This window comes from Neophocaena asiaeorientalis, unplaced genomic scaffold (assembly GCF_003031525.2).
Source record: "Neophocaena asiaeorientalis asiaeorientalis breed wild unplaced genomic scaffold, Neophocaena_asiaeorientalis_V1.1 scaffold134, whole genome shotgun sequence".
In the NCBI taxonomy this organism is placed as follows: Eukaryota; Metazoa; Chordata; class Mammalia; order Artiodactyla; family Phocoenidae; genus Neophocaena; species Neophocaena asiaeorientalis.
In genome coordinates, this window is record NW_020185339.1 from 28,559,235 (window position 1) to 28,582,644 (window position 23,410).

The following is a 23,410-nucleotide window of genomic DNA, read 5'->3' on the forward strand; positions in this document are numbered from 1 at the left end:
TTGCTGTTTACAAGTAGACTTTTGGGTGTGACTGGGATTTCAGAAAGCAGCTGGGGGATGGGGGGAGCAGAGGGGAAATGGTTGTGTTACGGATGATTCTGTTATTAAAGTGAGCTCCATCTCTGCCTTCCCACAGCTGCCCACCCCTCCCCCACCTCCTGGCCCCTTGCTTTTTTCCCTAGAGGACTCCGGGGGGGAACAGCTGGTGAGCGAGGGGCTCATCAGGGCCCAAAGGCCTTGGCTAAGGGCCAGGGTAAGGGAGCCTGGGGGACAGGCTTGCTGCCATCTCTCTGGCCCCTTCCTCCCAGGCCTGGACTCTGAGTTTAGGGAGGGGTCTTGCTGGTGCCCTGGCTGGAGAGAGGGTGGGAGCTGCAGACTCTACTCCTTTGATCTGGCTGACTGAAAGGCCAGGACAGTCCCATATTTTGGGGCTGGGGGGCCCTACATGACTGACTAGGCTGAAGAGATAGTGGTCACCCAGATTCACTCAGGGATGGGACTGCACCCACCTCATCCCCGGGTTACCCAGAAACCCCCTGAGCAGCTGTTCCCCCTTCCCTGTCTCTGAAGGAGGGCCAGAGAGGCTCTGCTCTTCCTCCCTTCCGCCCCCTCCCTCCCCTCAGCACTGAGGTCACCTCCCTCTGAATCAGGCTTTTGCGGGGCGGGGTTGCCCGCTGGCAGTTCTGGCGGGAGAAGCCTCCCATTCAAGCTCGAGCTCCCACCCACTGCAGCTCTGTCCCTACCCATCCTGGCCAGCACCATGTGTTCCAGACCCACATCCACCATCTGGGGTATGGTGTGGGACCACCAGAGGAATGCCTGAAACCAGGGCCATCCTGAAAAACCCAGGCCAGGGCTTTTCCTGGGCCCCAGGTGGGCTGAGCACAGAAGCTGTGAGTAGCAGTTGTGGGGCCTGAGGGAGGATGAGGGTGCTCGGCCCTGGGGAGGTGGGTCCCACTGACCCTGCAGGGACAGCCACTGGGGCACCGACCTGAGTGTTTTTTGTTTTTGTGTTTGTTTTTTCTCATGAGATTTGGGTCGAAAACCCAGACTCTGAAGGGCCAAATTCCTAATTGGGCTCAGATTGGGAGCTAGAGGTGGTATTCTCTCTCTTGATCTTAATGTTCCCTAGAGGAGGGTAAAGATGCAGGAAGTTTTCTTTTCATAATAGAAATCTTGAGCTCAAACTCAGCCTGTTCACAGCGTGCGTGCGTTGTCTCCCCAGCGCCAAGTTTAAATGCAGGCCTCTTCCGAGTGACTCAGCAACCCAGGCTGACAGCTTCCTGCCTGCCCTCTGCTTGTGGCCCTGCAGACACAGAGAAAACCCGTCGCCCTGAGTTGGCTGGACCACTTTGGCAGAGGGCAGAAAACTTCTCCCCATGGTGGGGCTGAGTCACAGCCTGCCTTCAGCCGACATTTCCGGAGCCTCTCCCAGGCCCTGCTCAGGATACGGAGACCGACCCCCATGACCAAGTTGTTGCACTTAGGGGGCTTGTCCCTTGGAGGGTCTCCCCTAGGTCACAGTGGGACTCAGGCCTCCCTGCCCTGGGATCCCCAGGGGCTCAGATCAGGAGGGTGGCAGTAGTTGGCTTTGTGGGGTGTGTTGGGTCCCTGCCCTCCTCAACACGCAAAGCCACATATACCTACTGCACAGCCAGCCCTCGCAGTCTGGGCCTCATGCCTAAGCTGGATGCTTTTTTATTTTTATTTTATTTTATTTTTTTTAGGATAAGATACCCTCCTAAACCACCTTCACCCTTAGTTTGGTTTTTGTTGCGTGAAGAAAACAAAGACTCGAGGTTTCTACTGTTTTATCTTTCCCTTTTCTGGCCTCCAGACACCTACTCCCCTCCTTCATCCCCCTGTTTTTTTTTTTTTACACTCCCCACCCCAGCCCCTCTACTCCTGGAGGTGTCCACTGGGGAACTAAGAGGGGGCTGAGGGGACACTGGTGATCTGTGGGGACAGGCCTCTCCTAGAGCAGTGGGAGCCTCTGCCCGGCAAGAGGATGGTGGCCCAGAGATGGGTGATGTGGGGTGGCCTGGAACTGGTCCAATGGTGGAGGTAACCCGAGGCCTTTTTTGGTTTTAGCCTCTATTTGTGTATGTGGGAAGGAGGATTTTTCCTGAATTTTTTTCGTTTCTTTCGAGGCCTGTCCATTTCTAAATGTATCAAGCATGAGAATGTTGCGAGCAAAATGAAGTTATACTTGATACATTTTTATGACGTTAAAATAACAGAGGACTTTAGATTGTGGCAGAGTGATAAAAAATAAGCATTCCACAGTTTTTCCTTTTATTCTGGTTTTCAGAAGCCCCCTTCCCATTATCGTGCACACATGCTTCTTCTCTCTCCCTCCCCCATCCCACCCAGAAAGGAGCATTCTCCCTTTCTGCTGTTACCCTTTCTCTTTCTAGGGTATCAGGCAGAGAAGAATGAGGACTGGGCTGGCCCTGCAGCTGGAGGGCTGGCAGGGACGGGGTTGAAGAGGAGGAGGCCCCTGAGGGCAGGGCAGAGGGGCAGCACCTCACATCTTCAGGAGACCCTCCTGCTCAGACCCCCTGGGTGACGGGCCTGGGACTCAGAGTCCACTTGCAAGTGAACCGCTGAAGTAGCAGTGGGCTCCAAAACGTGAAAAGCCTCCATTTGTTGAGTCCATGCAAGACACTCTACATATCTCACTTCACGCTCCAACAACCCTTTGGACTAAGTATTCTTATCCCCATTTTACAGGTGAGGAACAGATTTTGCAGAGTCAGATTCTAACCAGATCTCTCTAACTGCAAAGCTCTGAGAGCACCGGGACCAACTACACAGAGCACACAGTACAACGTGTGTGTACAGAGAGGTTGCATAGGAAGGGGGGACCCAGGCCCGTCCACTGTGCTTTGTGAACCTGCCATATGATGTGGGCAGCATCCTTTGCCTCTGGAGCCTGCTGCAGACCAGGCTGGCACCCCCGCCTTGCCCTCCTTTTCTGAGGTCAGTAGGACAATCGGATGCGATTGATGATGCGTGAGAAAGCACCAGCACACAGGGTGCACTCTGGGTATGTGGTATAGCTTGTGCCTCAGTTTCCTCATCTCACATATAGGTGTTGATAACAGCACTTAATTCCCTTTGTGGTTATGAGGATTAGAGAAGAATTTTGGAAGGGCTGTGTGGTTGTTCATTCCCCTCTGGCTGAGAGCTGGGGATGTTTGCACTGGCTCTTTCCTCTGCCTGGAATGCTTTTCCCATTCCAGGATTTCATCCAGCCTTCATTCAGGTCTCTGCCTTGCTGTCACCTCCAGAGCCTTCTTGGAACCTGATGTCTGTTCATTGGTTTATCTGGTATTACCTGCCTCCCCCAATAGAATGGGAGCCTCATAAAGGCAGGGCTTTCTCTAGCTTGTTTATCCCTATGGCCCGGGATGCCAGGCCGCAGGAACCCAATAAATGCATGGCTGACATCGTCTCCCTCTGTCTCCACAGGCAAGGTGACCATTCTGGCTGCTTGCATGAGTGTGCCAGCCTGGGTGAGAAGGCAGAGACAGGTGAGAGGCTGTGGAGCCTGTGCGCGCTGGTGGTGGGGACTGGAGGAGGAGGGCTGGGGTGGGAGAGGCAGCCCCTGTGCCCCACGGGAGGGAAGAGCATTCAGATGCCTGATAGCTGCCGAGGGCTCCTCTCTTCCTCGGTCCAAAAGTGCTAAGCCCCTTTTGTGGGAGCTGCAGTGGGTCAGGGAGGCAAGTCGTTGGTGGTAGACTGGGGGCCTCCCACCTTTTATGTTAGGAAGGGTTTCCCATCTACTGGAAATTTCTGCAATATTTGTGCAGAGGAAGGAAATGAGTACTTTCCTCTCGCTGAGAAATTGAAACTCAGATGGAAGGTGAGGGCTAATCAGGTAAAGCCGGTCACTATGGCAACAGTTTGGGGGCGGGGGGCGGGGATCACATAATGCGATACAGGTCAGAACCCTGGCTCTGTGTGCTCAGGCAATGACACACTAGTCTGTACAGCTGTCAGTCTGTCTCTTATACACCACATATCACACCAAGAAGTGTGAGTGTGGACAGTGAAGTGAAGACAGTGACCCTGCCCTCGCAGAGTCTTGGGGGACAGTCACAGAGCCGTGCGGGAGCAGTACCTGACCCGGCCTTGGAGTGGGGGCCCTGGAGAATGAATAGGAAGGAGCTGGCCAAGCAGTAGGGGGTAGGTGTCAAGAGACCCCTGCAGAGGGCCCAGCATGCACAGAGGCTGGTCCCCCGGGGCCTCGCTGCAAGCAAGGAGTCTTGGAGACCTGCAGGCCACCTCCCACTCTGCCCGAGAGGCTACCGGGCGCCAGTCTGAGGCCAGCGTCAGCAGAGAATTCAGGTTTCTTGGCTCCTGGCCAGTGTCTGTGTGACCTGTGAGAGGGCGAGAGCAATTATGGGTTTTATTAAACAATGGTCTCTGTTCTTGAGATGGGAAGAGTGTGTCTATGTATCTGTCCCGTGAGCAGGAGTCTTAGCCTGGCCCTGAGTTGTTACAGTGTCCGTGGCACGGGGGTCACACTGATCCAAACTCCGAGAATACTGACAACTTTCATCTCTGTCCTCCTCCGCCTCCGCTCATCTCCCCATGCCCTGGAGTAGCCTGCGGGGCTTCTCTCACTTGTCCCCAGGGCCTGATGTCGGAGGCCATGGACCAGCCGGCCGGGAGCCCTGGAAACCCGAAGCCAGGAGAGGGTGGTGAGGGCAGCATGGAGCCGGGCACCTGCCAGGAGCTCCTGCACCGGCTGCGGGAGCTGGAGGTGGGGCACGGGGCGGCAGGGGGCAGCAGTGCTGGCCAGAGCCCTGGGGAGCTTGGGTGGGTTCTGGGGTGCGGGGGGCCTTCCTCTCAGCCTGCTTTGCCAGGCTGGAGCAGAGCTGAACGTTTCTTTAGCAGAGCCCCTCTGAGAACCCCTTTCCTTGCTCTTTGCAGCCTGCGTGCCAGCACAGGACAAGAGGCATGCGCAAGGCGGGGGCCATCCTAACCCCCAGAATGTCTCCCTTCTTTACCCCTCTTCTCCCCTTTCATGCCCCTGCTCTAGGAAAGGGGTGGCCGCAGAGGCCACAGAAAGGTCTCAGGAGTTGAGGGACAAAGACATGGATCCTTAAACTAGGCCTTTTACTACATTCCTAAGACCCTGCCCTCCTCCCTCCAGGCTCCTCTGCCCTCTCCCCAGGGAAATAAGGGTTACTTTTGGCACCTCCCACCTTCGGTCCTCCTGGTTGCTCTGTCTCCCCAGCCCCTGCAGCCTCACTGACTGAAGCTGGGGTAACAAAAAACCAGCCATCTCAGCTCTGCCTTCTTCATGCCCTGGGTCTGCAGGCCTCCCCCTGGCAGAATCAGACCAGAGCCAAGAGCTGGGGCAGGGGTAGAGCTAGTAGGCTCCTTGCCTCCCCTTCCCCAAGAGGGACTTGCCCGGGGGAAGAATGATCCCTTAGCTTCCTATTTGCCCTCCTCTTCCTTCCTGCAGGCAGAGAACTCGGCACTCGCCCAGGCCAATGAAAACCAGCGGGAGACCTACGAGCGCTGTCTGGACGAGGTCTGTGGAACTGATGCTCCCCACAGGACGGATAGCTTGTCAATTCCAGGCAGAGGCTGGGTTGGCTGACAGCTCTTCCTCAGCTCTGCCTTTCTGTCCCCAGGTTGCCAACCATGTGGTGCAGGCGCTGCTGAACCAAAAGGTAAAAGGCCACAAGAGACTTTCTCACCCTCTGCCCTGAGCCCAGATGCCCTGGGAGGAGGCCCTGGGTACAGCAGGGGAGGTCCTTCCTGTGGACCCCTGTACCTGTTTAGATAGGGAATAGAGGAGGGTGGAAATGGTGTCTTGGCCCTCCAGTGAAGTCCCCTTTCTCTGTCTTGGACAGTCCATACTTGGCTAGGTAAGGCCAAGTCTCTGAGCTATGGTAACTTTGATTTGGGCTTGAATCCTTCTGTTATCCTGGCCCCAGCTAGTTTCTCCAGGTTTCGATGGCCCTGATAGCAATGTTGATGTTGTAAGCATAAGGTGACATCTAAATATTTACTCAAGTAGTGTGGGTAATTTCTTGACAGGTGGGCCACTCTGACCCCCAGGTCTTCCTCTGCCTTATATGGGCCCTTCTTTGACGTGTGCTTTCTAAGAGGCAGGGGATTGGCTCCAGGATTGTGAAAGTTGCCAAAGGGAACGGAATTACCTCTGACCAGGGGTGGTAAACGTTAGAAAATTTACCATCCCCAGAAGATGTGATAGCCGTAAACATAGGCAGGGTCAGCTCCCTCAAAGAAGGAGGTTGCAAGAGAAGCGCACGCCCAGCAGGAGCGCCCGCTGCTCTGATGAAGGCGACTGTGCTCATACCACCCTCCCTCTCCCCACCATCCTCTCTTTGTCTTCCTCCACGTCCCGGGGGTGGCAGGACCTGCGGGAGGAGTGCATCAAGCTGAAGAAGAGGGTATTTGACCTGGAACGGCAGAACCAGATGCTGAGCGCCCTGTTTCAGCAGAAACTTCAGCTCACAGCAGGCTCCCTCCCTCAGGTGGGCACAAGAGATTCTCCTTCCTTCCTCACATCTCGGCTTCCTGCCTCCCCCCAGCCCTGTCAATATCATCACCCGCTCTTCTCCCAGACACCTACAGAAGTAGGCCATCAGCCATTGCCCTCCATTCTGGGGGCTGTGGCCATCCAGGGCAGGCCGACCTAGCCTGATAGATCTGAGCCTTAGATGAGGGAGAAACTTCCTGAGTTCCCTTAAGCTTGGCTCTCCCCCACCTCCCAGGTGCTCCCCGCCCAGCTGGACTGTATCCCTTCTTGTTGACAGAAAAGATCCTTGCTTCCTCCTCCTTCAGATGGGTGGAGGCTGAAAATGCCATTATTTCGAGCTCCCAAGGGGCCCCTTTGGCCACTGCGTTGCCTTCTTCTTGGTCAGGGGCAGGGGTGGGGCCAGGTGTAAGGCACCCAATGCTTGGTGTCACAGAGAGGTCAGGAAAGGCACTTCACCTGGATGACTCTCTGCATGCCTAGCTGCATGTGCTCACCCACTGACCCAAGCATGGCTGCAGACGCTGTCCCTGCTTCTAGCCCTGAAACCTGCCTTACCCAGGAGAAGCAGGAGGCTACTGGGAATAAGTCCTGGGCTCAGTTAAGATGTCACTTGGGGTCCACTCTGTCAGGAAGCCCCAAGGATGGGGTGAGACCTGGGTGGGTCAGGAGCGGCTCCAGGTACCTGAGGTGAACGGTGGGTTCTGAGGTCAACCAGCACACCGCCAACCCACCCCGACCTTGACAAGAAGAGAAACGCCTTGTGTGTATGTCTGAATTTGTGTGTCTGTGATGTAAACCAGGCAGCTCTTGGCCCCCAGATCCTGAACAGGATGCCCTCAGCTCTCTGGGAAACCTGACCCCTGGCAGAGAAAGCGTCTCACCACCATGGCCTTTCCACAGCCCCTGTCTCACCAGGCCGGTGCAGACCTGGGTGAATCAGCGGCAGTGACTCTGCAGCTCCCCCTGCCTTGGGTCTGTCCCTACTGTAGGGTTGACCCAGGAATCCCCAGAAACCTGACCCACACCAGCCAAGTTTACCCTGTTGTCCATACCCTTCTCAGTGACTGATGATAACAGAGGTGTAGATCATCCTGAAATCATTTGTTTTTTACTTAAATGAATTCTGGGATTTGAATTGGGAATTTTAAAATTAATTTTGGGGTTTGGGACCATAGATTGATCTTTCCCAGAAGTAACATGACATAATGGAAAGAGCACGAACCTTGGCCTCAGATAAACTTGGGTTGGGTCCCTAACTTATCTAATTCTTAGCTGTGCGACCTTGGGTAAATTATTTAACCACACAAACCACAGGTTTTTTCCCTTATAAATGGGGATAAAAATACCTCTATTGCAGGTTGTTGTGAGGATTAAATGAGATAATACCTAGTGCTTGGCCCGTAGTAGATAGTCAATGACTGGTGGCTAGTTGTCATTATTAATGTTATTTCCAAGTTGTGCTTCGCTAGGATGGAGGCTCCATTGAGCAAATGCTAATTAAGCTCTTACTGTGAGCAGTGCCTTTGCCAACAGAATTGGACAGAGCTGTGGCCTGTGCAGAGCGAACGTAACCGCTGAGAGCTGGGGCTGCTGGACACTAAGGCAGGGCTACAGAGTGTGACACTGCTGACCAAGAGCCCAAGGGGCAGAGAGGCCATCAGAGATGGGCTGGGGAGGGTTCCTTGAAGGAGGTGACGTCAGACCTGGGCCCTGATGGATGGGAGATTTTAAAAGACTGCAGTAGGGGTCTGGGAGAAGGGGTTCCCTGTGGAAGGAACAGAGCAGGGAATCCTAGGGAGCCGAGAGTTGTTTAGCTGGACTTGAGCAAAGGATGTGTAAAGAGTGAGTGAGAGAGAGCTGGGGATGGTGTCAGGGAAGAACCAGCAGGCCCGGCCGGAATGCCGGCAGAGGGCTTCAGACTTGTCTCTGGAGGCAGTGGGCAGGCAGAGGAGGCTATGAGTACAGAGACGCTTTAGACAAAGAAGAAAAAGATGCTTTAGGCTGCCTGGTACACAGGAGATTGAAAAGCCACCCAGCCAGGTCAGAGAGACTGAAATGCTGAGCAGGCTAGAGGTGTGAGGATCGTGGGCCGCAGGAGAGGCTGCAGCTGGCCAGGCTGGAGGGGAGGCAGAGACACCGCAGAGACAGGATTTAACAGCCATGGAGAATGAGACGGGGAGAGTTAAAGCTGACTTGTATCTAGTCGACATGCCTAGCAGAAGGGGAATGAGACAGAAGTGATCCATGATTAAGTACTACTTTTGTGGGAATTCCCTGCGGTCCAGTGGTTAGGACTCCACTCTTCCACTGCAGGGGGCGTAGGATTGATCCCTGGTTGGGGAACTAAGATCCCACATGCCGTGTGGTGCAGCCAAAAACAATACTACTTTTGTAATCCTCAGAGCAGGGATTTCACATGAGGCCATTCAGGGGAGACAGAAGTGATAACTCCCACCATCTCTTTTCCAGGACCCAGTAACAAATAAATGCCTCTTCCCTTAGTCTCAGCCAACCCCGTGGATGCTGGGTCATGGGTAGTCAGAACAAGAAGGGGCCTCGAGGCTCACCCTCTCTGTAATCAGGGAGGAGGCCCCTCAGAAAAGCAGAGGGTCCCGGAGGCTCGCTGGACACCTGGGTTAGGCCTGCCACTGCCTGCTGGCCCAGGGGCACTCCTCTTTCTCCAGATCTCCCTACCCTGTCCCACCTCCCGGCCACCTGGGCTTGCACATCTTCAATCTACCTGTGCTGTGGTCTCCCGAGGCTCCTCTGACCAAGTGGTGAGAGCCACACCTTGGGCCGGGAGATGTCACCCAAGGAACAGACTTGGAAGAATGTTTCCCTGCCCCTGGATGAGAAGCCATAGCTTCCTGTGGGAGTAGGGACCTGGGACGGACAGCACCTGTGCTAACCTCGCCTCTCCCCTGCAGATCCCACTCGCCCCACTCCAGCTGCCTTCAGAGCCACCAGCCTCTCCCTCCCTGAGCTCCGCCGAGGGACCGGCCACCTCGCTGCCTCTGGGGCGCTGTGCTGGGCAGAGAGAGGTAGGAGCGCTGGGCACTGTGGTCTGTGGCTCCGCTGGCTCCGGGCTCGTCAGCCGGTGCTCCACGGCTGTTTCCTAATGAGTCCCAGGGGAAGGGCTGCTTCCGGGCACACAGATTCTTGTCCAGGCTGGGTGTGAGCCCTCAGCTGTCAGCCTCGTACCAAGAAAAACAGATCCCCACCCCCAGCCACTGGTCTCGTGAGCAAAGGCATTATAGTACAGCAGTCAGACTCACAGTTAATACTTCCTGAGCTCTTAGTCTGTGCCAGGCACTGTGCTGGACACCTGGATCTCATTTATATTTTTTTTTGGTAATTTTTGGCATAAATTTATAATCATATACATATTTACTTATCCCAGTCCAGAACTATTACTCATTCATTCTTTTGCATATCTGGTTTCATTCATCTTATTTTGTGAGATTAAACATAATCACCATCCTATTTTACAGGTGATACAATGAAGCTTAGAGATTAAATAACTTGTTGAAAGTCATATAACTGGTTAAGCAGTAGACCTGGGTCTTGAACCCCTACAACCTGGCTCTAGAGCCCATGTAGTTAACCACTGTACCAGATTAGACGGGGCCTAAGAAGGGGCCTGGGAGAAGCAAGAAAGGGTTTGCAATGGAGTCATTCCCAGTCTGCTTCTCCACGGGGATCAGCTCAGCAGGACAGCTGCCTGACCTGAGGAGGCCCGGGCTTGCCTGCAGCAACTGACTTAGGACTTGGCCACATCACATCCCTTTCTTGAGTCTGTGTTCTTTCTGGAGCCTGAGAAATGGACAGGCCTCCCTCCCCTGGGGCAAACATAGATACCAGGGTTGTAGGTGGTCAGCCCTGTTGACCCACAAATACTGGTAGCAAGTGGTGCTGAGATAACCAGAAAGGGAGATGGGTGCCCACCCAACCCCAGGTGTGCCAGGAAGGACAGTTGGGGTAACCCGGACTCAGAGACTCCTGAGGAAGCTTTCCAGCATATCCCAGAAGCTATCAGTTCCTTTTTGGGGACATAGACAGACCAGGCCAGCTCTGTTCCTGGCATACTCAGTTATGCCAGCTCGGGTCCCCGGCCTGCACACAGTCTCCTCCTCATGCCATTTCTCCCCCAAGGTGTGTTGGGAGCAGCAGCTGCGGCCAGGAGGCCCAGGACCCCCGGCCGCCCCACCCCCAGCGCTGGAGGCCCTATCCCCGTTCCTTCGAAAGAAAGCCCAGATCCTGGAGGTGCTGAGAGCCCTGGAAGAGACTGACCCCTTGCTTCTGTGCTCACCTGCCACCCCCTGGCCGCCTCCAGGCGAGGGTTCCGGCTCCCCAGAGCCCATCAATGGCGAGCTATGTGGCCCACCTCAGCCTGAACCTTCTCCCTGGGCCCCCTACCTGCTACTAGGTCCTGGTAGCCTGGGAGGCCTGCTGCACTGGGAGCGCCTCTTAGGGGCCCCAGGGGAGGATGAGAGTGCTGGGCGGCCCTGGGGCCCTAGTAGGGGCTCCCCACAGGCCCAGGGCACCGGTTCCGGGCCACCCTGCGCCCCAGGCAGCAGCTCCTCCTCCTCTTCTGATGAGGCAGGTGACCCCAACGAGGCACCCAGCCCTGACACCCTGCTCGGGGCCCTGGCCCGCAAACAGTTGAACCTGGGCCAGCTCCTTGAGGACACGGAGTCTTACCTACAGGCCTTCTTGGCCGGGGCTGCTTGCCCACTCGGCGGGGAACAGCCGGGTCCCAGGCAGCCATCCTCCCCAGACCAGGGGCCCCCACAGCTGTCCAAGTCCAAAGGCCTCCCCAAGTCAGCTTGGGGAGGGGGTACCCCGGAGGCCCACAGGCCGGGCTTTGGTGCTACCTCAGAGGGCCAGGGGCCCCTCCCCTTCCTCAGTGTGTTCATGGGTGCAGGGGACGCCCCCCTGGGCTCACGGTCTGGCCACCCCCACTCCTCATCTCAGGTGAAAAGCAAGCTCCAAATTGGCTCCCCTTCTCCCGGGGAAGCCCAAGGACCCCTTCTGCCCTCTCCAGCCAGAGGTCTCAAGTTTCTAAAGCTGCCTCCAGCCTCAGAGAAGGTACCCAGCCCAGGGGGCCCCCAGCTCAGCCCCCAGCTCCCCCGGAACTCCCGAATCCCCTGTCGGAACAGTGGCTCAGACGGCAGCCCCTCCCCGCTGCCGGCCCGCAGGGGTCTGGGCGGAGGAGAGCTGTCCCCAGAGGGGGTGCAGGGTCTGCCCACCAGCCCGTCACCCTGCCCCACAACTCCAGATTCTGCACAGCTCAGACCTCCCCAGCCAGCCTTGTCCACTACGCTTTCCCCGGGACCAGTGGTGTCTCCTTGCTACGAGAACATTCTGGACCTTTCCCGGAGCACCTTTAGGGGGCCTTCCCCAGAGCCACCTCCATCCCCGCTGCAGGTGCCCACCTACCCACAACTAACTCTGGAGGTGCCACGGGCCCCTGAGGTCCTCAGAAGCCCTGGAATCCCCTCCAGCCCTTGCCACCCAGAATCCTGCCCCTATGAGAGTGCCCAGGAGAAAAGTTTGGACAAGGCAGGCTCGGAGTCTCCCCACCCTGGCCGCAGGACCCCCGGCAGCTCGTCCAAGAAACCTGGTCAGGGGCCAGGCCGGCGACCCGGGGATCCTGGCTACACACCTCTGCGGGACAGACTAGCAGCCCTGGGGAAACTGAAGACTGGCCCCGAGGGGCCCCAGGGCCCAGAAAAGAATGGGGTGCCAGCTAGGCCTGGCACCGAGAAGGCCCGGGGAGGAGGGAAGTCAGGGGAGAGCACTGGAGACACAGCGCCCTCTGCCTCCAGGCCCCCTGAGCAGCCAGAAGCCAAGGGGGCCCTGCGGGGGGCCGTGGCCTTAGGCACAAGCAGCCTGAAGCAACAGGAATCTGGGCTCCTGGGGGACCCTGGGTCCCGAGTCTACTCTTCCCACTCCATGGGGGCCCGGGTGGACCTGGAGCCTGTCTCACCAAGGAGCTGCCTCACCAAAGTGGAGCTGGCCAAGAACCGGCTGGCAGGGGCCCTGTGCCCCCAGGTACCCCGCACCCCTGCCAAAGTGCCAACCTCAGCCCCCAGCCTCGGCAAGCCCAATAAGAGTCCCCATGGCAGCCCGACAAAGCTGCCTTCTAAGTCGCCCACCAAGGTGGTACCCCGACCTGTGGCCCCACCAGCCACCAAGGAGCCCCCCAAACCTGACAAGGGGAAGGGCCCACCCTGGGCAGACTGCAGCGGCACTACGGCCCAGCCCACACCCCCAGCACCTGGCCCTGCCGACCCAGGCCCAGGCCCTGAGGGGCGGGCCCCACACTCGGCCATTGAGGAGAAGGTGATGAAGGGCATCGAGGAGAACATGCTGCGGCTCCAGGGCCAGGAGCGGGCCCCCGGCACCGAGGCCAAGCACCGCAACGCTAGCAGCATCGCCAGCTGGTTCGGCCTTAAGAAGAGCAAGCTGCCAGCGCTGAACCGCCGCACAGAGGCCGCCAAGGGCAAGGAAGGGGCTGGCGGGGGCTCCCCACTCCGGAAGGAGGTCAAGATGGAAGCCCGGAAGCTGGAGGCCGAGAGCCTCAACATCTCCAAGCTGATGGCCAAGGCGGAAGACCTGCGCCGGGCACTGGAGGAGGAGAAGGCCTACCTGAGCAGCAGGGCCCGGCCACGGCCCGGGGGACCAGCGCCAGGGCCCGGTGCAGGCCTGGGGCAGGTGCAGGGCCAGCTGGCCGGCATGTACCAGGGTGCGGACACCTTCATGCAGCAGCTGCTCAACAGGTGAGAGCCTGGGACCAGCTGGCAGGGGCTTGGTGGCTGGGGGCCCTTTTCCCTACACGGGCATCCCTGGGGTTGGGACTGCCTTTCCCAGGGACTAGGGCTTCCCAGAGGTCAAAGGGTGTAGGAGGTCAAATGAAATGGCACCAGAGCATCTTGAGGGTTAACGGCCTGGCCCAGAGGAGAGACTGGGGCCTCGAACAAGGGGCCAGGGATTTGTGTCCCAGCTCCCCTCCTCTATGGCTGGCTGATATTCAACTTGCTGAGACCCAGTTTCTCATTTGAGAAGAGTTAACAGTCCACATTTTCTTGGGCTGTCTTGAGTCAGGTGAGGCAGCCTGTCTGAGGTGCAGCATTGCAGTAGTTAAGGGAGTGCTAGTACCTAACTGGGCTGATGCAGGTCTTCTCCCTCCGGGGTTTTCTATCCTGTAGAAAAAGGAGGGCTCCCTTCCCATCTTGTCCTTTGGCACCTGCCACAGACTCAGCAAAAGGAGCTGTGGTTTAGAGAAGGGGCTACCCCATCTTGGGGTTGCTGTGTCTGGGCCAGGTAAGGCAGAATGTCCTCAGGAATCGGGCTCCAGGTAGGGTGTGGTTTGGACAGCAAGTGCGCTCAAAGTCAGCTGGGGTAGGCAGGGTGTGTCGCATGTGGACCAGTATGTGACCGAGTCTGCTCTCTACCGGCAGACATTGTCGGAGAGGTCTCTAGGCTTGACCCTGGGTAGCTTTGGGGGAGTTCTCCCATATTCCCTGCCCCTGCTGATCCTCTGGAGTTTTCCCTGGGGTCTTGGCCTGTTGCTGGTGTCAGGAGAGGTTGATGTGGGAAGCCACCAGGGATATGTCCTCTTCCCCAGGGGCAGGGAGCAGTGGGTGCCTCACTAGGCCCAGCACCATTGGAGGGAGGGAGGCCAGAATGTGTGAGTGGGCTCAGGCCTCCCTCACAGCAATCTGCACTGCCTCCCCTAGGGTGGATGGCAAGGAGCTGCCCCCCAAGAGCTGGCGGGAGCCCAAACCTGAGTACGGCGATTTCCAGCCAGTGTCCTCTGACCCCAAGAACCCCTGGCCGGCCTGTGGGCCCCGAAATGGCCTGGTGGGCCCTCTTCAGGGCTGCGGAAAACCTCCTGGGAAGGTAAGTTCCTGGGGCGCAGGCTGGGTGGAGGGCCTGGCTCTGTGGCCCTGCCAGGTCTCTTACCGCCTGGAGGGTTCCCCTTCCCTGGGGCCTGGAAGCTGCTGGATGCCTTTCTGGTCTCCGAGGAGAATGGGGAGGGGAGAGGGCTTCCTGAGGGCTGGCAGGTTGCCAGGACTCTCAGACCCATACTCCAAGGATCCTGATGGAGGGGATTAGGGTGGAGGAGGAATGGGCTCTGAGGTCTCCTGTACTCTGTACAGCCAAGCAGCGAGCCGGGGAGGCGGGAAGAGATGCCCTCAGAGGACAGTCTGGCTGAGCCAGTGCCCACCTCACATTTCACAGGTCAGCAGGGTCAAGGGCCAAGGCTGGGACCTGCCCCTTACCCCCTGCTTGCTTTACTCCTTCCTGTCACCACGGCAGGTGCCAGGCCCTATAGCATCTTGGTGCCAAGCATCAGTGGGCACTGGGGCTGCACAGGAATAAATCCCTCCCTGCCTAATAGGGTACCTGCCCTGCCCTCTTCCCCAGGACTAGGGGAGGTGGGGCAGGGCAGGCAGGGATGACTGAGCCGGTGGGGCCAGGAGGGGCCCAGACCAAGGGTGGAACCTGGGCAGGGGCAGAAAGCCAGAAGAAAGCAGAGGGGCTGAGCCGCCTGCAGCTTCACATCCCTGACTTCCCCTCCCCTCCCCAGCCTGTGGCTCTTTGACTCGAACTCTGGACAGTGGCATTGGGACCTTCCCGCCCCCAGACCATGGCAGCAGTGGGACCCCCAGTAAGAATCTTCCCAAGACCAAGCCACCACGGCTGGAGCCCCCGGCCGGGGTGCCCCCAGCTCGGCCCCCACCCCTTACCAAAGTCCCCCGCCGTGCCCACACACTGGAGCGTGAGGTGCCTGGCATAGAGGAGCTGCTGGTGAGCGGGCGGCACCCCAGCATGCCGGCCTTCCCCGCCCTGCTCACCGCTGCTCCGGGCCACCGGGGCCATCAGACCTGTCCCCACGGTGAGTGCCTGGGCAGGGGGGTGGGCCTCTCTGGGAGCTCCACCCACCACCCACCTTCCCCTTGTCCCCGGATAGATCCTTGTGAAGACCCAGGCCCTCCTGCTCCTGTCCAGCTGGCCAAGAACTGGACCTTCCCCAACGCGAGGGCAGCCAACGGCTCCTCTGACCCTTTCCTATGCCCACCCCGACAACTGGAGGGGCTGCCCAGGACCCCCATGGTGAGCATGGCCGAAGGGGAAAAGGGAACAGCACTGGAGGGCAGGAGGGAACGACATGGGGTGAGGTACAGCCCTGTCCGGGAGGAGGACTGAATGGGCAGCCCACCCCCCACCCCCACCTTCTCACACCCCTCTTGGGGAAAGGGCTTCTTTCCCTTCCGGAACCTTGGTGGGACTGTAGGACTGTGCTCAGTCGCGCCTCCAGCCTGCTTCCTCTGCAGCGCCCCCGTCAGGTGGGCAGAGCCTCTCAGGCGGGGAGGGGTGAGAGGAGCTTCCTCCCGAGCCTTCCCTCCTTCCGCAGGCCCTGCCCGTGGACGTGGACGGAAAGCGGAGCCTGGAGCCCAGCCGCCCAGCTCCTGCGCCCCAGGGCCCAGCGTTTGGGGGGAGCCGCACCCCCAGCACATCGGACGTGGGCGAGGAAGGGAGAGTGGCCAGTGGGGGTCCCCCGGGGCTGGAGACCTCAGAGTCTCTCAGTGACTCACTCTATGACTCGCTGTCCTCCTGCGGGAGTCAGGGCTGAGCGGTTGCAGCGGCCACGCCCCGCTCTGGCGTCGGCTCGCCTCACGCCCCGCCCCCTCGGGGCCCGTGGGGCCCCTCCGTGAAGGGACCAAGGAGGTAGATGGACAAGAAGGTGAAGGGGGTCCCCGGCACACCCCACTGCCCGCCACTGCTGTGGAGGAGATGACCGCTCTCAGCTCAGGGAGAGACCCCACCCTTGGTCCCTTCTCTCACCCAGAGTAAGGCTCTTCCTCTGCGGGACTGGAGGTTCGAGGCCGCTGTGTCCCGGCCCCCAGCTCCCACTTCAGGCTGAGCCATCTTGTGGTGCTGGGCTTCCTGCCCACCAGCCGTGCCATCTCCACCCACCCTGGCAGCTCCCCTGCCTCAGAAGCCCCGTGCTGGTGGAGTTCAGGGGCGAGGGGTCAAGTTGCCTTCTCTCTGTCTGCCCTGGCCCTCCCCGCTGTCTGGATGGTGCTGCCCTCTCCTGCCCCATGTCTTTGGGGCCCATTTGTTGTCTTTTTTGTTGGTTTTTTTTTTTATATTAAAGCACCTGGCCCAGTCTCCACCCGCCCGCGCCCCTTCCCCCCATCCCAGCACTGCGGTTAATTTATCTGTTGTTAAAAAACGCGGCTGCTCTGCTTCCAGCCTCTGCTTCTGCCGTATCCCTAATAAAACGTGGAGGCCCCTCCCTGCCCCTGACTCAGCTCATTCTGTGGGAGGACTCAGGGATGGACAGGCAGGTGGAGACTGCATGGGCACCTGGGTACAGGACTCCAGGGCCCTGGACTCTGCTCCAGGCTCCCTTGTGAGGCAGCTCCCTCCACCAGGGCCACTGGCTGGAGTCACCCTAGAAGGTAACTAAGGGTTGGGGAAGTGGGGTCTGTTTAGACCTGGAATGGTGCCTGGGGGTGGGGAAATTCCCCTGGCACAGGGCTTGGGCGGGGCAGAAGGCTGGGCTGCCCCTCAGAGAGAAGAAGATGGGGAGGGTGTCTTTGGGCGTGCGCTCAAACCCTGGACATACCAGCTCAGGTGGGACGTGCAGACTCTGAGCTTCAGGGGCCCAGGAGTAGACAGAGTTAAGTGTCCACACCTCCCGTTGTCGTGAAGTGAGGCGCAACTGGGCCTCCAACTTGCCGCCTTCTAGTCTCTCCACAGACTTTGGGCTTTCCTCAGAGCTTCTTGCCCCTATTTCTACCTCAGATTTCAGCCAGAAGTTCCCCTGGCTCTCAAATTCTCACTTTAGGATGGGGAGGCCAGGAATGAGGCGGTGTGGAAGGGTCTCCGTGTGACGTGAGAAGGCCATGGGGTGAGTGGTTGTCGCCCTCCAGCCCTTGGATTTCCTGTTAGGCGTGGAGTTGGACAGTGACCTGAAGGTGACCCAGGTGGCCCCAGCCCATCTCACACTGGCCAGTCAAGTTGAGCCTATAGGAAGGCCTCCTTCCGGCCCAGGTTGCAAGGTGTGGGGTGACTCGTCCAGAGCACACCCCCTGCCGTTGTCTGCACTCACCGTCTCCCCATGACATACCGTCTGGAGGCCACCTGGGCATCATGCATGCTTAACACCCCTGGCCTTGTGGCTGGGACTCTGGACAGTTCATCATGGAGATAGGGGGCCCTGTACTGAATACATGGTCTTTGTTGACATCACAGGCTTGCCAAGCTGAGGTAAGTGGTGCCTGGACAGGGAGTAGTGCTGGGCCTGTTGACAACTCGGTTATACCACTGGATGCTATCCTGTACTCTGACCAGGCCAAGGAATGTCGGGGCGGGGAGGTTGTTAACGCCTCCCTTTATACTAGCTCCTTCCAGCAGTGTCTCTCCAGCCCTGAATGGTCCAGAGAGCAGTGAAAGAACTCCCGGTTAAATACCTACCATATTGCCAGCCTCCTGATTCATTTCATAGATGAAGACATTGAAGCTCAAAAACATTCAATGGGGGAATTTCTTGGTGGTCCAGTGGTTAAGACTCTGTGCTCCCAGTGCAGGGGCACGGATTCGATACCTGGTGGGGGAACTAAGAGCCTGCATGCCACATGGCACAGCCAAAAAAAAAAAAAAAATTCAGTGATTTTCCAAGGCTGAGAAGTGATGGAGCCTGGTGGGAGTGATTCTTTTTGGGTGTGTAACTTTGCTCTGTTCTGCCAGGACTTTAATCTCCTCCTCCCTTTTTGGCCTTGGATCACTTCTGAAGGGCAGGGCTGGAGAGCACTAGACTGGGCATCAAGAGTCTTTCTTAGCCACTGAGTCTGGTTGTGTGGGGAAAGTTACATCCCTTCTCTGGGCCTTGGTTTTCCTTATCTATGGACGATTGGGAAATTGGACCAGACCAGCTTTCTCCTCAGCTCTCTGCTCTTCCCACCCCTCTCCCAACCTGGCCGTTTTCCCTCCTGTTTCCCTTAGTTGATGTCATCATTGAGGAAATTAACACGACTTAGAGAAGGGTCGAGTCAGACGTCTTGATTTTCTTCAAATGTCAGGATCGCATTTTCTTCTATCTTCTGCTTCCAGGTAGCTATGCCACTGTCCCTTCTGCTTTTAGGGGCTTAAGGATGTTATTACCAAGCCGCTGATCTCTGCCTCTTGCCAGGCGGGCTCAAAGAAGTCTACATCCTTCTCTTAACTTTTTATTTCTTGGTTTCTTAAGCCCTTTATTCTGTTTGAACCTGATGGATTACCTCATTTCCTTGTTAAAACAGAATTGTTCGCCTACAGGATATTTATCCTACTTCCTTTCCGGGAAGGAGCTTGGCATGATGGGTTCAACTCTGGACTCCACCTCCTACAAGCTGAGACCAAGGATCCGTGCATGTTTCTGTCACCAGGGTCTGCTCAGTCTGCTGCTGGGCTCTGTCCTGCAGTGTTTGCAAATGCAAGGTGGCCTCTTAGGCCCCAGGGCAACGTGGGCCACCTTAGAAAAAGCTCCCTGCCAGTCACCAGGGCAAAGTAGCATCAGCCATACCTGGTACCTGGAGCCAGCCCTTCCCTACCAACTATTCCAAGGTGGGCAGCTCTCGTCCCTAGGTCCCCCAGTGTGCTACTAAGGGGTGCTGGGCCCAGACAAGCCACCCCCGGCGCACATGACTGTGTGTGCCCTCCACACAAACAGAATATTCCATCTGAAATAATTCTGTGGCAGGGGACACACAGGTGAGTTCAAGACACTCCCGGGAAACCAATTTCTCTTTGTATTTCAGGGAAGGGTTTGGCTAAAAGGCCACTTGATCCTCACTATGGCAGGACACTTCATATCTCAGTTTGCAACATCTGCTTGCAGAATTAAGGCGACCTCACTTTTTTCTCCATGAACAATGGGTGAATGTTTGCCTTACCATTGTGTATGACCCTTTCTGCTGGATTTCCCAGACAAAAGAAGCCCAAACTTTCAGACCCCCCTTCCTTGTCCCCCACAAATGGCATCAAGTCATCAGCAAAAGACTATAAAAAGGTTCCAGATTCCACCTTAATGGGTACCCTGTCTCTTGCAGGAAATGTCCCAAAATGTTAACTGAGGTTTTCTGTGGGTTGCCAGTGGTTTTTATTTTCTTCTTCACCCTCTTCTAGATTTTCTACAAATAGTGTTTTGTTTCCTTTATCAAAAAGTTTTTAAAGAAAACAGTCATTCTCTGCAGCAAATTCTAGGTATGTATCCCCTTCTATAGTCCTGGGTGAGTTAATTCAAGCATATAAGTAATTTTTTTTAAGACATATGATTTTTTTTTTTTTTTTTTTTTTTTTTTTTTTTTGTGGTACGCGGGCCTCTCACTGTTGTGGCCTCTCCTGTTGCGGAGCACAGGCTCCGGACGCGCAGGCCCAGCAGCCACGGCTCACGGACCCAGCCGCTCCGCGGCATCTTGCCGGACCGGAGCACGAACCCACGTCCCCCGCATCGGCAGGCAGACCCCCAACCACTGCGCCACCAGGGAAGCCCGACATATGAATTTAAAGTAAGTATAGGTGAGCATTTCTTTGATCTTGGGGTAAGGAAGATGTTTTTTAAAAACCTTCTTTTGTAATTATTAAAGACATAGATTATAAAAGTGCATGTTCATGGTTTAAAAACTAATTGAGATTGAATAGAATATTCATATAAGGAAGAGGAAGTCTCTCATATTCCAACTCCCAGTCTTACTCCCCAGACATAACCCAAGTTGATTGGAATTCCTTTCAAATCGCTTTTTTTTTTTCTTTGAGAATTATGTTTTATTCGGTGGACATTCTGAGGACTTCAAGCCCAGGAGACAGTCTCTCAGATAGCTCTAAGGGACAGCTCCCTCCAATTGCTTTTTAAATGCACACACACGCAAACACACAGAGTATGTTTATGTTGACCTTTTATTAGACAATGAGATTATTCTATAATTACTGATCTGCTTCTTTTAGCACTTACTAATGTATCCTGGAGATCTTTCCAAAGCCCATGAATATCCATTATCCTACACGGTCTTCCATTGTATGGGTGTGCAATGTACGTGTTTTCCCATGACAATGCTGCAGTGAACGTTGCATATGTGTCTTTGGCCACTCTTGTGTATTTCCATAAGATAAATTCCTATAAATGGAATTGCTGCATTATAGAATATGCTTAATTTAAAAACTTTTATAGGTATTAACAAATTGCGCTTCGTCAACAATGTATAAGTGAGACTATCTTCTACATCATTGAGTAATATCAAATTTTTTTTTTTAATTTATTTTTGGCTGTGTTGGGTCTTCATTTCTGTGCAAGGGCTTTCTCTAATTGCGGCAAGCGGGGGCCACTCTTCATCGCGGTGCGCAGGCCTCTCACTATCGCGGCCTCTCTTGTTGCAGAGCACAGGCTCCAGACGCGCAGCCTCAGTAGTTGTGGCTCACGGGCCTAGTTGCTCCGCAGCATGTGGGATCTTCCCAGACCAGGGCTCGAACCCATGTCCCCTGCATTGGCAGGCAGATTCTCAACCACTGCGCCACCAGGGAAGCCCAGTATCAAACTTTTTATTCTTAGCCAATTTGGTAGGATTTAGTGATCATGTCTTGGAGTCTTGGAGCCCAGTGTAGGGACTTTGGCTTTTTTTTTTTTTTTTTTTTTGCTGTACGTGGGCCTCTCACTGTTGTGGCCTCTCCCGTTGCGGAGCACAGGCTCCGGACAGGCAGGCTCAGCGGCCATGGCTAACAGGCCCAGCTGCTCTGTGGCATGTGGGATCTTCCTGGACCGGGGCACGAACCCGTGTCCCCTGCATCAGCAGGCGGACTCTCAACCACTGTGCCACTGGGGAAGCCCGGGACTTTGGCTTTTACTCAGAGTGAAATAGGGAGCAATTAGAGAGTGATAAGAATAAACCATAGAGGGCAAGTATGGAAGCAGACCAGTAAGAAAGCCTCTTGGGCAATTCCAGTGAGAGATGGGGGCGTGTTCCAGGGCAGAGGCACTATAAACAACAAGATTTGCTAATGTAATTGATGTGGGGAAGAGAGGAGAGTCAAGGATAACTCCGACATACAGATGGCCAATAGGCACATGAAAAGATGCTCAACATCCCTAATTATTAGAGAAATGCAAATCAAAACTACATTGAGGGGGGCTCCCCTGGTGGCACGGTGGTTAAGAATCTGCCTGCCAATGCAGGGTACACGGGTTCACGCCCTGGTCCGGGAAGATCCCACACGCTGCAGAGCAATGAAGAGTAGCCCCCGGCTCGCCGCAACTATAGAAAGCCTGCACGCAGCAGTGAAGACACAAAGCAGCCAAAAATAAATGAATAACCAAATAAATTTTTTTTTATAAAAGGATAACTCTAAGGTTTTTGGAGCAATTGGTAGGAAGAAGTTGCCATTAACTGATATGGAAAAGACTGTGGATAGAGCAGACTTGAGGGAGGGAAGCTCAGGAGTTAAGTACTGGATGTGTTAAGCTTGAGATGTCTATTGGACAATATCCAATGGAAAATGTGGAGTAAGCAGTGGGTTATAGAAGTCTAGAGTTCAGAAAAGAAGCCCGGGCTGGAGATATAAATTGGTAAGCCATCAGCATATGGATGTTATTTAAAACCAGGGGACTGTATGAGATCACCAAGAGAGTAGAAGAGGAAAGCTCTGAGTCCTAAGCCCTGGGATACTCCATCTCTTTAGAGGTCAGAGGAAATGAAGCAGAAACAGCACAGAACATAGTGGGAAGGTACTTTGAAACTATGTAAATATTTCACTTTCATCAAACTTTCTATTTATGCATTTATTTATATCAGTATGGACTCATGGTGTCCTATTTTATTCAATGGTTTATAATCCATTACTACCATTATTTACTTTGGTGCTCAAATTGTCCATGATTTGGCCAGTAGGATCCCTTTAAAACTGGCTTTTGTTTTGTTTTGTCTTTTGACAAATCTCCATCATTCTTTTTGAGTGCATACTTTCTGGTGTAACATGTTCAAGATTCATCTTCGCAAACCCAACCCTGAAATCAGCCATTTTTCCAAAGAGCCCTGGTTTCTTTCAGTGGGGAACAATCTCTAGAAACCAAGATCTGGGGGCTGGGTGTGCTCATTATTATGTGGGAGTTGCTGTTCCCAGACTCTAAGAGAGGGCTTCTTAAAGATAGAAGTTAAAGCATTTTCTTATACTTATGGGGATGACAAAATAGAGAAAATTTGATGATGCAGGAGAGAAAAGAGGAAATTGTTGGGCTTCAGTGCACAAGAGTACTTAAGCAGCATCCACAGGTACAGGAAGGCAGGCAGGTGAGTGTATGTGGTGGCGTCTATTTATAGAAAAACTTTATTTATTATTTTTTGGCTGCGTTGGGTCTTCGTTGCTGCGTGCGGGCTTTCTCTAGTTGTGGCGAGTGGGGGCTACTCTTTGTTGCGGTGCGCGTGCTTCTCATTGCAGTGGTTTCCCTTGTTGCGGAGCACCGGCTCTAGGCGTGCAGGCTTCAGTTGTTGTGGCGCATGGGCTCAGTAGTTGCGGCGCACGGGCTTAGTTGCTCCACAGCAAGTGGGATCTTCCAGGACCAGAGCTTGAACCCATGTCCCCTGCATTGGCAGGTGGATTCTTAACCACTGCGCCACCAGGGAAGTCCCAGAAGAACTTTTCTGATTGCTTTTATTTTCTCAAGGAAATAATCACGGTCATTGGCCAAGTGGAAGGATGGGAGAAAGAGTTGTTGGAGGTTTGAGAAGAGAGAAGATAGAATGAGTAGTCATCTAGGAGCTCAAAAGTTAGTGAATAGGCTAGAGACTATAGTAGGATTACCAGGCAGCATGAAGGGTCCACTTTAGGTGATTAGGAATT

At 55.3% G+C, this 23,410-nt stretch overlaps 1 protein-coding gene across 4 annotated transcripts; it reads left to right on the forward strand.

Annotated features, from left to right (window-relative positions):
• The first annotated feature begins 817 nt into the window (after positions 1–817).
• Positions 818–16,837, forward strand: NCKAP5L (NCK associated protein 5 like). Of its 4 annotated transcripts, XM_024736597.1 has the most exons (14): positions 820–893; positions 2,734–2,982; positions 3,475–3,536; positions 4,643–4,771; positions 5,480–5,548; positions 5,652–5,690; positions 6,402–6,521; positions 9,454–9,567; positions 10,679–13,308; positions 14,269–14,431; positions 14,692–14,773; positions 15,123–15,431; positions 15,507–15,649; positions 15,951–16,837. In XM_024736597.1, the coding sequence occupies exons 3-14, from the start codon at positions 3,501–3,503 to the stop codon at positions 16,167–16,169; spliced, it is 4,053 nt and encodes a 1,350-aa protein (XP_024592365.1). In that variant the 5' UTR covers positions 820–893; positions 2,734–2,982; positions 3,475–3,500; the 3' UTR covers positions 16,170–16,837. The 4 variants fall into 4 exon arrangements, with proteins under 4 accessions (XP_024592362.1, XP_024592363.1, XP_024592365.1 ...); XM_024736594.1 differs by having other exon boundaries at positions 818–893; positions 15,123–15,649; positions 15,951–16,830; XM_024736595.1 differs by having other exon boundaries at positions 819–893; positions 4,614–4,771; positions 15,123–15,649; positions 15,951–16,830.
• Positions 16,838–23,410: the final 6,573 nt, after the last annotated feature.

Bases quoted from the DNA above. Each gene is read 5' to 3' on its own strand.
- NCKAP5L (XM_024736594.1), top strand. From the start codon at position 3,501: ATGAGTGTGCCAGCCTGGGTGAGAAGGCAGAGACAG. The intron at 4,772-5,479 runs GTGGGGCACGGG...TCCTTCCTGCAG, and splicing joins ACCGGCTGCGGGAGCTGGAG to GCAGAGAACTCGGCACTCGC. The intron at 5,691-6,401 runs GTAAAAGGCCAC...CGGGGGTGGCAG, and splicing joins AGGCGCTGCTGAACCAAAAG to GACCTGCGGGAGGAGTGCAT.